Below are 14,039 nucleotides of genomic sequence, written 5' to 3'. Positions count from 1 at the left end.
AGAGGAAGCCCACAAACAACTCAACGACAAGGAGTGTTATCGTCGTATCTCCATGCAAGAGGCATCTAATTCGAGGAACGATATTTACCTCAAATTATCCGCTTGGAGAAGCAAGGGCCTCATCACAATGGATGAATATAAGTTCCTGAAAAAAGACCATCCGGTGACCCCGGTGATATATTTCATCCCTAAGGTACACAAAAGTATACACAAACCCCCTGGTAGGCCCATAATATCTGCTTGCAACAGTTTACTGGAAAATATGAGCAGGTATATTGACTTCTTCCTCCAGGAACATGTGAAGGGCCTACCGTCTTTTCTTCTTGATACCAGTGACTTGTTGAGTAAGATTCAAGACTTTATTTGGAGCCCCAATTATATCCTTGTATCAATGGATGTAACCTCGCTGTATACCAGCATATTTCACATTGATGGTTTGAGGGCTGTGCAGCATTTCTTGGAAAAACGTAATCAGGGTTTTCATGATCACTCTAATATGTTGCTAGATATGATCAATATATGTCTTGAGAACAACATCTTTCTTTTTGCTAATCAGCTGTTTATCCAGACCAGGGGAGTGGCAATGGGGGCCTGCTTCTCTCCCAGTTACGCCTGCCTTCACATGGGGTACTGGGAGGAGCAGGTCCTGAGGAAGCAGTATGCCACCGTCATGAACACCAAAGTTAAACTTTGGTTAAGGTACATAGATGACCTGGTCTTCATATGGGATGGATCTGAGTCAGAGGTAACTTTGTTTATAGAGGAATTGAATAACAACAACCTGAACATACAATTCACTAATACTGTGAGCAAAGAATCCATTGTTTTCCTAGATGTGGAACTATATGTTTGTGACAAAAAATTGCATACTAGACTATTTCGCAAACCAACGGCAGGAAACACATTGCTGCATGCTGGAAGTCATCACCCAGCACACCTGATACGTAGCATCCCTTATGGGGAGATGCTGCGTATCAGACGAATATGTAGCAGTGAGGATGAATGCCGACTGGCACAATTAGCATGTAAGGCCAGATTTGTTGAGCGGGGCTATAAAACAGATATGATAGATAAAGCCACTATTAGAGCTAATAGGATGGATAGAATTGCACTCCTGGGCTCAGGAAAGGCGCAAACTGATTCTGCAACTGACAACACCAACAGTGAGACTAGACTGATTATGGCTTACAATAAACAACATAAATGTATCCATAAAATAATCAAGGATAACTGGTCTTTAGTCTCCTGTGATCCTGTAATAGGACCACTTATCAGCAGAAATCCTAGCATCACCTATCGCAAAGCCCACTCCATGAAAGATAGTCTAGTATCAAGCAGTCCTGAAGTGGTTTCTGGCACATGGCTAAGTGACAGTAAAGGCTTTAAAAGATGCTCAAGCTGCAAAGCTTGTAAGCATGGCATCAGTAAGACTGAGGTATCCACTCCTCTCTCACCCTTTCCAATAAAAATCCAACAACAACTAAATTGCAAGTCAGAATATGTTGTATATGTCTTGGAGTGCCCATGCGGCTTAAGATATGTTGGCAGTACTAGGCCACAAGTACATAAGCGCATACTTCAACATCTGCGAGCGATTACTCACGCAGATCAGGCTTACCCAGTAGCCAGGCACTTCGAGAGTAACCATGGAAAGGATGCGTCTTTACTGAAATATTTTGCGATAGACTGTGTTCCTCCCCAAAGGAGAGGCGGTGATAGAGAGTCACTTTTAAGAAAACTGGAGACTCGCTATATAATCCTTTTAGATTCTAAGGTACCGTCTGGTCTCAACACAGGGGAGGATTGCCACACCTATCTATGATTCTGTTCTTTTATATGCAAGACCTGTTAAATGTGCCATCTATGATAATGTTAGTTGAGTTGTTTAAGAAAAGTAACTGCATCTCTAGTTATTGCATTCTTATTAGAAACTGTGGATTTTCCATTCTGCACTGATACACTTTATTCCCTTTTTCCCTCCATGACCTACTGATACAATTTTTCAATGTTGATTTTTAATTGATTATCATGCACTTGGTAGCACTTTTTATGCCATCACCTATGTTGCACATTAAGCCATTTTTGCACAATACCGAGTATATATCTCAGGCTATGGGACTTGCCCACTGGGGCATCATTGCACTTTAGGTTTGATCCGTGATACTGTATACAAGGATCAAATGTGTAGATATATGAATTAATAATATTTTAGTTATATTTTATATGTATATAACTATTTATGAGCTTTTTAACTTTTATATCATATTTTAAAAGTTTATATTACCTGTGCCTGAGGGTGTAATTGTATTTAGACATGTATTTTTTGTACTCTAATAATGTGCAGAGTTTTACAGTGTATCCAATAATAACGCGAGATTATGCTGTTTTTTATTGTGTAACATATATAATATATAGGCATTCATGCCGCAATTATTAGTTGTGGAAAGTTTAGAAACATTGATAGTATTTTTTCTGTTTCTAACCCATGTGATGGCACATTGCACTTTAAAAGGGTGATCAGCCCTCGTGACGTTGTCATGTGATCAAGGCTATCTCTAGCCGAAACGCGTCATGGCGGACTGGTGCGGGCTAAAATACTAAAATAAAAATATTTGCACCAAACTACGGGTCTTGCTGGTTCCTGTGTCTTCAGATCGGCTGAATGCTGTGAGTTGTCTAAGGAGCGCCACGTACCTCATATATATATATATATATATATATATATATATATATATATATATATATATATATATATATATATACATATACACACACACACACACACACACACACATATACACACATTTATATATATATATACACACATATATACACACACATATATACACACATATATATATATATACACATACACACATATATATATACACACACACACATATATATATATATATATATACATATACACACACATATAAACACACACATATATACACACACATATATATATACACACATGTATATACATACATATACATACACACACACACACACATACATATACACATATATATACACATACACATATATATATATATATATATATATATATATATATACACATACACTCACATACATATATATGCACACAGTCCCAACTCAGCACAGTAACTTACATTTGGAGTCCTGTAAATCTTGCTTGCTGCCAAGGGGATCTGGAGACATTCTACCTCCCGTTCTGCTTGGATTCTGTTCCAAAGGAGGCTGCTGCCCAAGAGGGGACATTTTCTTCTGGCTAGGTGGAGTGTCCAAATCCATGGCTACCATTTCCTCTTCTTCGGCACCCACAACTAATAGAAGATAAACTCAGAATCAAGAAACATACAGAAAGTGCATAGTCCAATTATCAACTACTCCCTTTGCTGTTTAACAGAACACAAATTTATCACTTTCCGTAACATCTTAAACTGGGACTAGACCACTATTCACTACTGAAAGGCTCATTTCAACTACAAAACCTAAGATGAACAAACCCTCTCTCATTTACTGCGATTACCCAATTGACAGTCTCCATCACCTACAAACACATATGGTGAGAATAATGCAAAACAATCACACTACAGATCCTGACAGCAAATAAAAGCAACTATTTTCACCCGGTTGGAAGCTTTCCTTGTTCGTTCCAATCCTAAAGAATCTGGTTTTCTTTTACAGCAATGTGGTAAATCCGGGGACGCCGCTGTATGATGCAACATTAATGCTCGGCAACACCAATAGATTGCACAGATAATATAGGGACCAATATGCCTAACATTACCAAACTGGTTTGCTCATTTATTTGTACAGCATTAGCACCAGTTTTCGTTGTGGGTAACAGAACACAGAAGATGCGATCTTAACATAAGAAGCGAAATGGAACTGTGATAATCGGTATTTGCTATAAACATTACATTATACAAATAATACCACAAATTGAGTTACTGATAAAAATCTTAACGTCAGCTGTGGCCATGTTACTACTCAAGGTTGCAATCCCTACTAACAAACACGTAAAATAGGCTTGGTAAATTAGAGTGTGTACGCCACTGTTGCCGAAATCACCAACCCAAAGCACCCAGTCAAACACTGTGCCGACATTACAAAACTTTGGAAACCTAAGGGGTTAGACCCATAAAGACAAGTGGGTAAGCTGGATCCTATTCAATTGAAAACAACAATAAAATTGCCTACCCACCAGTATTTTTACACAAAATTCGGAAAGTCAAAAAAGCGTTTGTCAAGTTTGACCAGGTATTTATTAGTACCAATTTATATATATTTAACATTTTTCAAAAACAATTTTTTTAACCAAGTAAAGCACTATACATCCATATATTCACAATATTGTTCATTATGACTTCCAAACAAAAATAATGCAAAGACATGAATGCTAGCATCCTACAAAGAACACAAAACAATTAGACAAAACTGTGCATGATATAACTGTATATCTTAAAATTGGACATTCAAATGAAGTATACTTAAATGAATTCAAAACAAAAAGGAGTTTGGTCAATAAATGACGCCTATTAAACCCAGCAACTGCTGGTGTGGTGCTTTGAATAACAAAACAAGTCCTCCTTGTGAAATGCTGACGTGTTTCGATTCCAGGACTGGGTGCCTGGGATCTCTTCAGGGCATTATTATATCTATGAAAGATGCAAAAAAACAAAGTTTTGTTCACAAATTTCAAGACTAGACTCTTGCAAAATGCTGTGCAGGTATGGTCAAGTGATCAGTCACACTTGAATCCTTCTGGGGGAGGAGGCATGTTACCTATGCCCACCATGTGCTTTGTTTCTAGATTCAGAGTGAGGAGGCTCTCCACCCAAGGGTCTAGAAACCTGTTCGGTGGTGCCACATGACTGGGAGCCAGTCAGGAACCACACGAGGGTTGGTTGTTTTTCAGGGGGCATCTCTAAGATGGCCTTTGAGTGCATTTTTCATTAAATCCCACACTCACTGGTATCAGTGTGGGTTTAATGTGCTGGGAAGTTTGATACCAAACTTCCCAGACTTCAGTAAAGCCATCATAAAGCTGTGGAGTTTGTGGTGACAAACTCCCAGCCCATATGCTCAAAATGGCTTCACTGCACTTAGTGTCTGTGAATGGCACAGACACTAAAATAGTATATTGCTCATGCAGCTATGCCCTCACCTGGTTATGGTACACCCAGCCTTTAGGGCTGTAAGGCCTGCTAGAGGGGTGAATTACCCATGCCACAGGCAGTTTTGGTGGGCATGGCACACACAGACTGTGCCATGTCAACTCTTCAGATTGGTCTGCAACAAAACACGCAGCCTGCCATCAGAGGGTGAGGGTGTTATGGTGAGGGTCTCGGAGGATGGCACAATACATACTGTAGCGCCCAGAAGCTCTCTGGTCACAAGGCACTTGGTACCCGGGGTACCTTTTTCAAGGGACTTACATGTGGCCCAGAGTTATGCCAATTTTGCGTACAAGGTACAGTTTTGGGAAAGAACACTGGTGCTGGGGCCTGGTTAGCAGGATCCTAGCACACACTCAGTCAGTTGGCATTGGGTATCTGGCAAAACGTTAGGAGGTAACCATGCAAAAAGGGGAACTTTCCTACATTATGGCATTGACAGACGCATGGAATTTCTGCCATCATGGCATACAGGGCTACACTTACTGCTCAGGAGCTTTTGAGTGTTCTCCCCTCTGAGTTACTTTATCCTCCTTTTTCGGAAGTCCCACAGCTGCTAGACAGGAAAATACTTGCCAGGGGCCTCTCTGACCACTCCCCAGTTGAGCTTACAGTGCGGTGGGCCCATGGCAGACTGAAGTGGGGTGAAGATTCCATTTGTGGTTATTCAAAGTCCCATGGTGGAAGGAAGCATTTTCGGGGAGAAATAGCTTGAAATATAACACAATGAAGGTACCGTTAACTTACAGGGTCACCATTCACTAGGCATTCAAGGCCACACAGAGGGGTCATCATAAGTAACCAAACCAGGACTAAGTTACGCAACAAAAAGGCGATTGGGAAGCTCATCTGCTGGAACTAGAATGGAGATACGCAGAGGCTCTGGAGGAGTACCTCCTGTGAAACATCACATACTCAACCTCTTATCAGACGAGTTGAGGCACTGGAGGAACAAATCTAGCAAAACCCTCAACTGCCTTTACTCACCTGTGATGACATACCAATTGCCTGCAGGCTGGTGGGTAATGGACGGGGGTGGGGTGGACGGACATCGATGCACCCCAGATAACAAAAGGGCTCGCATTATACTAAGGTCTACTCTAACATGAAAGGGGCCTCTGACTCGGATATGATGTCCTTTATCCACAATCTGAAACCACATGCCTAACACCTGGAGAGAAATTTCTTGAGGAGAGGCTAACTTGGTGTGCACATGGGGAATCCCTGGCTGAAATCCAGGCGAGGAACCCCTAGGTCCATACGGGTTCCCTGCAGAATTTCTATAGATTTAGTGGACCCAGCTGAGTGATAAGACGTTTCAAGAGACGCTTAAAGAAGGCCACCTGCCGGTCCCGCCCCCCACTGCCATACGCCTGCAGACTTTGTGGTGATCCCCCAAACTGAGGCAGCACTCGACACATTGATCTTCCTATCGACCCAACTCCTTATTGTGCAAAGTTTCTCACCAAAGGTCGTGGGTTTGCTGGTCAACTCAGACCAAATCAGGCTTCATGTCTGGTTGAGCTACATGAGGACTTCGAGGGGTACAAAGTGCCAGGGCCGCCTGGATACTTAGTGAGAAGGCGCTACTCCTAGTTGATTTTAGAAAGGAGTTCGACTGTGTGGAATGATACTCTCTTCTTGCTCTTCTCCCACAAAATTGACTTTAGACCAAAATTCATCAGCTCGGTCAACCTCCTCTATAACGACCTCCTGGCCAGAGTCCCTGTTGGAGGCTCCCTCTCTCAGGCATTCCCCATACGCCTGGGCATGCAACAAGGGTGTCCGCTCTCCCCACTACTCAGTGCTGGCATTTGAACCTTTTGCTAAGTGGATACAGGCCGATGCACTGCGGGACTTACAGTGGTGTCCGGGATCATTAGACGAGATGGTCGTGTACGCTGATGATGCACTAATCTTCCTGTGACCCATCCATGTCCGGCCCACATGCACATTTGGATCAGGCAGATCTTGGGCAAATCTGCCAGTTTACGCATCAAAATTACCAAATTCACTCTATACCAAATTAGGAGCCAGAAAATTGTAGTCTTGGGCACCAGTCCTCAGAGTGCACACAGTCTGCTTCATCTAGGGTGTATATCATTAAACAGCTGGGCATGGGAAGAGAACCTACAACCATGCATTGTCAGACTGCATGCTGATTTTGACTTTTGGTCTACACTCCCACTTTCGCTTGTGGGCATGTCTACCATCTACAAGAATGTCACGCTCCCCTAGATTACCACACCAGTTACAAAACTACCCATATTCCACACCCATACGTTTCTCTTTATACGCCTTAACGAAACACAGCGATGCATCCTCTAGAACTGCCAGCAGCACAGAATTGCACTGTTTAAGTGCCACAAGCCTACCTTTGAAGGGGACCTTGGTACATCAGATATCCTTTCCTATTACAAGACTGCAAACCTGATAGTACTCAACAAATGGTGGCACAGGGACCACCCAGCCTACGTCTTAAGAAAGATAGGACTGGCATGGGATCCCCATCTTGCATTACCTCTATGGAGGCTCGGCCACCATGACGCACCCCCGACCCGGGTAACCACCATAGCTGGAACAAGCGACTTACGGGTGGACCCTGCTATGGACTGGACGCCAGCTCTGCAATGATTTAGAGTAGGACCTCAACGGAATCCCTTCACTGGTGGGTACGACTATTAAGTCTACAAATGGAGCAAAAGGTGCAGAAATCTCAGTTCTATCCCGACTTGCAAATCAGACATGCACTACACTTCAAACATACAGGATTCCTGAAGTTCAGCCACTTAACGAGATCTAGGAACTCAAACCCCAATCCGACAAACTGTCCACAATATATAAATTATTGGTTATACACTCTCCAGATGCCTTTCCAGACAGCCTCATGGACGAGGGTCCTCAAGCGGATGGCAACTGGCAAAAGCCCCCCTACATCCCCGGATGCAGCTATAGCCGCCCAATTTTGCCTCACACAATTGAAATATCTATACATAGCCTACTTTACTTGTCCAAGCTATGGCGAATGGGCTTGCAATGCACAGTCTATCAGTGAGACTTCCTCCACAGCGTCTGAAACTGCAAGTGCCTCACCATTTTCTGGACAGCAATACTGGCCGGTTTGGGCAGGATCCGGGCATGGTTACTACCTACCAACGCCAAATTCACAGTGCTACACATCACACGATATTGCAGGTGACGGATGAAAAAATTACTTTCTCTGGGTGGGACAGGTGGTGGCAAAGAGACAGGCCTAAAAAAATAATTAAAATGTTCCACGACTTGTAGATCTAGCGACTTAAATCTACTCTACCTTATTGTAGTGCTCTAGAACCATAAACGTATCAAATTATGTGATCCTGGGCAAATACTTTAATTCACTGAGCCGCCATTTTCTTCATTATCACATATGAGAGCACCTTTAAATATGCGAGTTCAGCATGTCTGCTGTAGGAAAAACTTTTGGCTGTACAAAAAACTTGTTTGATTTAGTAGACTAAACGTTTGCACAGTATAGAATACAAATCTTGCCACATATAGGATACACATGACCCCTGACTTGCCTCTTAGTTCCTTAACAGCATTGTCATAGGGACGGGACAGGAATGTTTCTCATATGTTTAAAAACCTACCAATTTTAATGAATACAAAACTAAAGCATGAAGTGGTAGCCCACACATTTGCAATCAGATTTTCCATTGAAATGGCCACAAAGCGTCCCACTGACATGCGATTTTACTGATAAAACTATACAGTGTACCAACAATGCTTGGAAATAGAATTTCTGCAAATATTTGTCATTTGCACATCACCAAGCAAAGTGCCCTGATTTGTTTTGCTCCCATTGAAATCTTTGTTCTGAATTACAAAAGAAATGTGCTTGCGCAATTACTTGTCTTTTTGAAAAATGTGTACTTTTCAATTCAATTTATTTATTAGGAATTGGAACTCCTAAGAGTCCCACATAAAAACATGTATCCATATTATCAACTCAACCAACACTTTTCTGTTTTCATAAAATGATTTAAAAAATACTCATAATTGCAAGGAAGACCAATGCAAGCACAAAATCAATTTCAGAGTCCTTTCAAATACAATGATTGCAGTGGCTGGACAAAGGATTTTAAACCATTGGATCCTTAGACTACTTCAACTGTGCTTTGACAAGGATTGCAAAAAAAATATGGGTTTGTAATAATACGATTAATCCTATGTCAGGACCGGAGGCAAGGATTAGGCTATTCTTTCTTTACTGTATTGAATAGCAGCAATTTAAAGTGATAAGTAAGTGATAAGTAAGTGATAAGTAAAAAACTACCATTCCCATGGAACATTGGGAATAACACAAATTTTAACTAAGTATCCATGTAAAGAGTGTCCAAGTGTCTCCACCAATCATGGGGCTCCAGTCACTTCATAGTCCTCTGTTACTCTCCATTCCCACACTCTTTCTTCGCTGCTCGCAGTCAGATAAGTGTGCTTTATTTGCCTTCTCTTGTCAATTCTATAAAGTTCATTAGTTCACATTCATACTCATTGTTGCTGGTGCAGACTTTACGTTCTGTCGCAGCCGAGCGCGGATAGCGAGTTTTTCACCGTCGATGCGCGTCTGGCCTGGCTTGGGCATCCAATTGTGCTTGGTCGTGGTTCTCTGGCATTTTTTCTCTCAGGGAACCTCTCGAATCACCTGCTACTCGGGTTGACCAGACTCCGGCCGTGGGAGCGCCTGAGCTCCCTCACTGCCTTGTATTCCGGTGCCTGGCTCGCGGTCCACTCCTTCGACGGCTAGAGGGCACCTGTGCATGCCCTCAAACCGCGACACAGGTGCTCAGGATTCAGAGCATTCCTCAATCCAAGCTGCAGCGCTGCGGGGAGCTTGGTCGTCTGCCTCTCTACGCCCGTCAGGGTCTGTCAGTGCTGCCATTAGGCAGGGTTATTTTAACACCCTGCATGCGCCCGCTCAGCACAGGTCGGTATTACTGCCATAAGGCAGGCGTTTTCTGTGTTTTGCACAGAGATTCTGTAAAATAGGCTTTTCTTTTAACGATCGCACGCATGTCAGTACTGCAGGCCCTATTTGACCTGCTGGGACCCTGATTAGGTAGGCTGCCCACTAATTACTAGTATCAGAGCTGCTCCCAGGTAAACGGGAGCCTTGTTTGCCCTAAGAAGAGGCTGACATCCAGCCTCCCTATAACTTGACCCTTCCCATCACCTAAATGACCCACTTACCTGGTACAAGCCTAATTCCCTCCAGCGTTATGGATACCTACCAGGACGACCAGTGGGAGGAGAGGCCCCTCGCTGCGCTGCAGTGGGACGACGATTTCTACGCTGCGGTAGACGCATCCATTCACAAGTCAGTCGCCTAAGCCATGGGCCCGCTTGAAGATCACCTGTCCCGCCAAATCACACAAGCCTGCGAGAAGCTGGCTAAGGCCGCACATACCACCCCGGCCACCATCCCAAGTGAACCTCACACTGACCACCAACCTCCACTGGCCTACCGCACCCGAGACACGGACGTAGACACAGACGCGTTTGACCGCCTAAAGCAGGAGTTTCTGGCCAATACTGCCTCACCAGTGCACCTCACCGACACAGGGGATGCTAACAATGATGCCAGCCCATCTCACCCATGGCGCCCCCCATACCCACTGCAAATGGCCAGACTCTTTGTGCAGATATGCTCAACCCAGACGACATTCTCCACCCAAGGTCTTCAGACTAGGCCACCTCGGACAAAGTTGCCCAATATGTCACGAGCCGGATCCGCCGGCCGCTAGAGCCCAATGCCCGCAACTGCCTCCAGCCATCTTTGGAGGGCAAAGTGGACTCTACTCCTGATATCAACCCCTGCATGGCCACGCTCCTGCAGAAATTTGTGAAAGACCCAAAAAAGGGGAACAGGTCCTGGCGAGCTTGCAAAGATAAGCTCCTAGACACTTTGGGACCACTTACAAAGATCTTCAATATGGTGGAGGAGGCGAAGTCCTCAAGATATGCCAACTGCGCCCTGTCAACTGAGCGGCCCAGGTCCCTGCTCATCAAGGTAGACCCCAAGCTGGGAGATTTGGCCGAATCAGAGGCGGGCCCGGTCGCTCAGGGCGGCCTTTATTAAGGAGCTAGGGCGGTTTGTTAACACCATCGCGTCCCTGGACAAGGCTCAGCGTTTCACCCTCTGTTTTTCCGTGGGGCCGGGCGAGGAAGGGGCCGCTCGTCCGGCCGCCTTAACCAACACAGGGGACAAGGTTCCAACCAAGGGCATCATCAAGACCATGGCAGGTCTGGGAATTACTACCCAACCAGAGAAAGATATGGCAAGCAGAGAGGCCGCGGTGGCGCCTACAACTCTTCCGGGGAGTGTTCTTTCTCTTCAACTGGGGGGCCGTCTGGCGCATTTTTTCCAGGCTTGGACTTTCATCACGGGGGACGCCTGGGTCCTACAGACCGTACAAGGGTTTCACATACTTTTACAGGGAGACATCACAACCTGTGCCTCCGCGCCTTCTCTGCTTCTCATCGACAGATGCCGCCTTAGTCGACAAGGACAACAGGGCGATCGCAGAAACTCTGCCCCAACCCAGAGGTTATCAGCAACCTCTTCCTGGTAGACAAGACGGAAGGGGGTCTGCAGCCAGTTATCAAGTGGATGATCTACCGCCACTTCAAGATGGAGGGGATTCACCTCCTTGACATCCTCCGTCCTCATGACTAGATGGCACGCCTGGACCTCAAGGACGCCTACCTTGCGATTCCAATTTTCCCTCCGCATCAGAGGTTTCTACAGTTTTTCTGGAGGAACAGAACGTACAAGATCACCATTCTCCCGTTCGGCCTCTCCTCAGCGCCTTGGTGATTCACCAAGGCCCTCCGGTCGGTCATAGAACGCCGATATTGGAAAACAGTGGTCCAAGACCTCTATGATTTAAGAACTGAATTAATCAGTGAACAGTCATTAACTAAGCAAATGTAGGAGCATGTACACATTAATTAGCTCTGTCCAATATATGCATATATTCATGAAAAAGATAAGGGCATAAAACAAGCAACAGTATCAACAAGAGCAATATTTTTTATCCATTGTCTCTTGGTCAAACAAATACCATAATTCATAGCTGCAAAACATTACAGATCATAGGGGTTGCCCCAAACGGAGCGTGCAAAATAGCAAAGAGGTGCAAAAGGATGTGTATAGTGATGAGAGAAAAGAATTCAAAAGGTGGTGACATAAAATATTCAAATTGATTAACACAGTAACGGATCCACATTCATCCGTCCTGCGTAACCTGACCGCCAAGTTATTTAAATGAAATTTCTCATCTGTTTCCAAGATAAATATATCATAAATATTTGCACATCAATATAGAAACAACCGGGTCTCGTCTTAGGGCCATACGGTCATTTATGCCTGGGCCATGAGAGTCTTCATCAGGACAGTAAAAATGGGGCAACCGAGGGATTATAGATGACCCTACAAAGAAGATTAATAAGTATTTAGACTGTTGCCAGACATGAATGTCTAGGAGAAGATGCCCATTTTATATCTAAATTGCTTACCCTGAACTGAGTAAAGTGGTGATAATTCCAAACTAAAACGGATGATTTGCAATCCTATAAAAAAAATGAACAGTGGGATCTTATCAAAATCCAATCTAAGAATCTACTAGATGCTGAATTTAACCGGAAAAGGACCAATTATAAGTACCTTATAATCTCCTCAAGGAGTACGAACATCAGTGTCCAGTTGTTAAGGGGTGTTTATCTGAAAAAGCATTGGTAAAAAATATAAATTAGGGCCGACATGTCCCCATTACCATAAATCAGTGAACTAAGGTTTAACTGGAGAAGCACTAATGGGATGGTTACCTGTTAGTTAGTCCAACCACTTTGGAAAAGTGTCCTCTTCTATCTTAAAGGCCCCATACTGGTAAACATTATATGTTCCAAATTCCAAAAACACTCAAGCAGCTAGAAAATAAACACAAAGGGGGTGTTCAGAAAAAGCTGACATTCTAAATGGAGCCCAATCGAATTGAGATTCTACTCCACATAACGCTCACCGTTTGAGTCTGCCTGTGGATAGTCCATACCAGTACCGGAAGCAGCAGGCTAATGTGGACCGCCAGCTACTAAAAACGCCGTTCGAGACATCGATATCGAGGAAGGACTAGACAAATGTCCTATCGGGTCTATTTCACCCAGATTATCGAAACTTCAAGTCCCTCACAGAATTCACATATAATCCTCGTTCATCCGTTATATTATAGTTCAAAAATAAAATAAAAACTTTGTGCAATTATAGAAGCTGTTATCGGGGAATCGGCGTCGGCCATCTTGGCTTGGGTCAGTGACGGTGAATCAGACAATGCTACAGTCGTAATAGGGTTATCTTACTCACACAATATGTCACTGTCAGGCGTGTTGAACAGATCAAAAAACATTTACCAGATAGGAATAGATCCATTTTTAGTAGTCTATCTAAATGGTCCTTATATTGGCGGCCATCTTAGATTGGTATCAATATAGCTGTATCCATAGTTATGTTAATCGGAACATAGAGTATATCTATATTAATCATGGTCCAAGTATTTCTTATCGCAGGACAGTATTTGTATAAAGTATAAGTGAATCGTAGTGCCATCAGTCATTAAATATTGGCGTTAGACTCGCAACAAACATCAGTCATTGAAACATCAGAGTAACACCAAATGTTCCCTTAATTCAAACATCATCATATCAGATCAGACAAGAAGCCATCGCTTTTCTAGAATTACGACAGCCCACTGTGACAATCAAGAAGCATCAAAATTGATTAACATCTCTTATCAGTGAGTGCCGAATCCATGCGATATGAGGTGGAATCCAACT

The 14,039-nt window shown here is 43.5% G+C and overlaps 1 protein-coding gene across 7 annotated transcripts in view; it reads right to left on the bottom strand.

The window, feature by feature from the left end:
- The window catches only part of WIZ (WIZ zinc finger), a 778,954-nt gene that overhangs the window by 162,057 nt on the left and 602,858 nt on the right, over window positions 1–14,039 (bottom strand). For all 7 annotated transcript variants that reach the window (XM_086960680.1, XM_086960724.1, XM_086960697.1 and 4 more), the window contains one exon: window positions 3,138–3,311. In XM_086960680.1, coding sequence (XP_086816806.1) covers window positions 3,138–3,311 — 174 coding nt within the window. The remainder of the gene's footprint in view (window positions 1–3,137; window positions 3,312–14,039) is intronic.

The sequence above is a fragment of the Lissotriton vulgaris genome, chromosome 1_1 (genome assembly GCF_964263255.1).
Source record: "Lissotriton vulgaris chromosome 1_1, aLisVul1.2, whole genome shotgun sequence".
Classification (NCBI taxonomy): Eukaryota; Metazoa; Chordata; class Amphibia; order Caudata; family Salamandridae; genus Lissotriton; species Lissotriton vulgaris.
The sequence above is the reverse complement of the archived record's forward strand: the minus strand, read 5'-3'. Positions and strand labels throughout refer to the sequence as shown.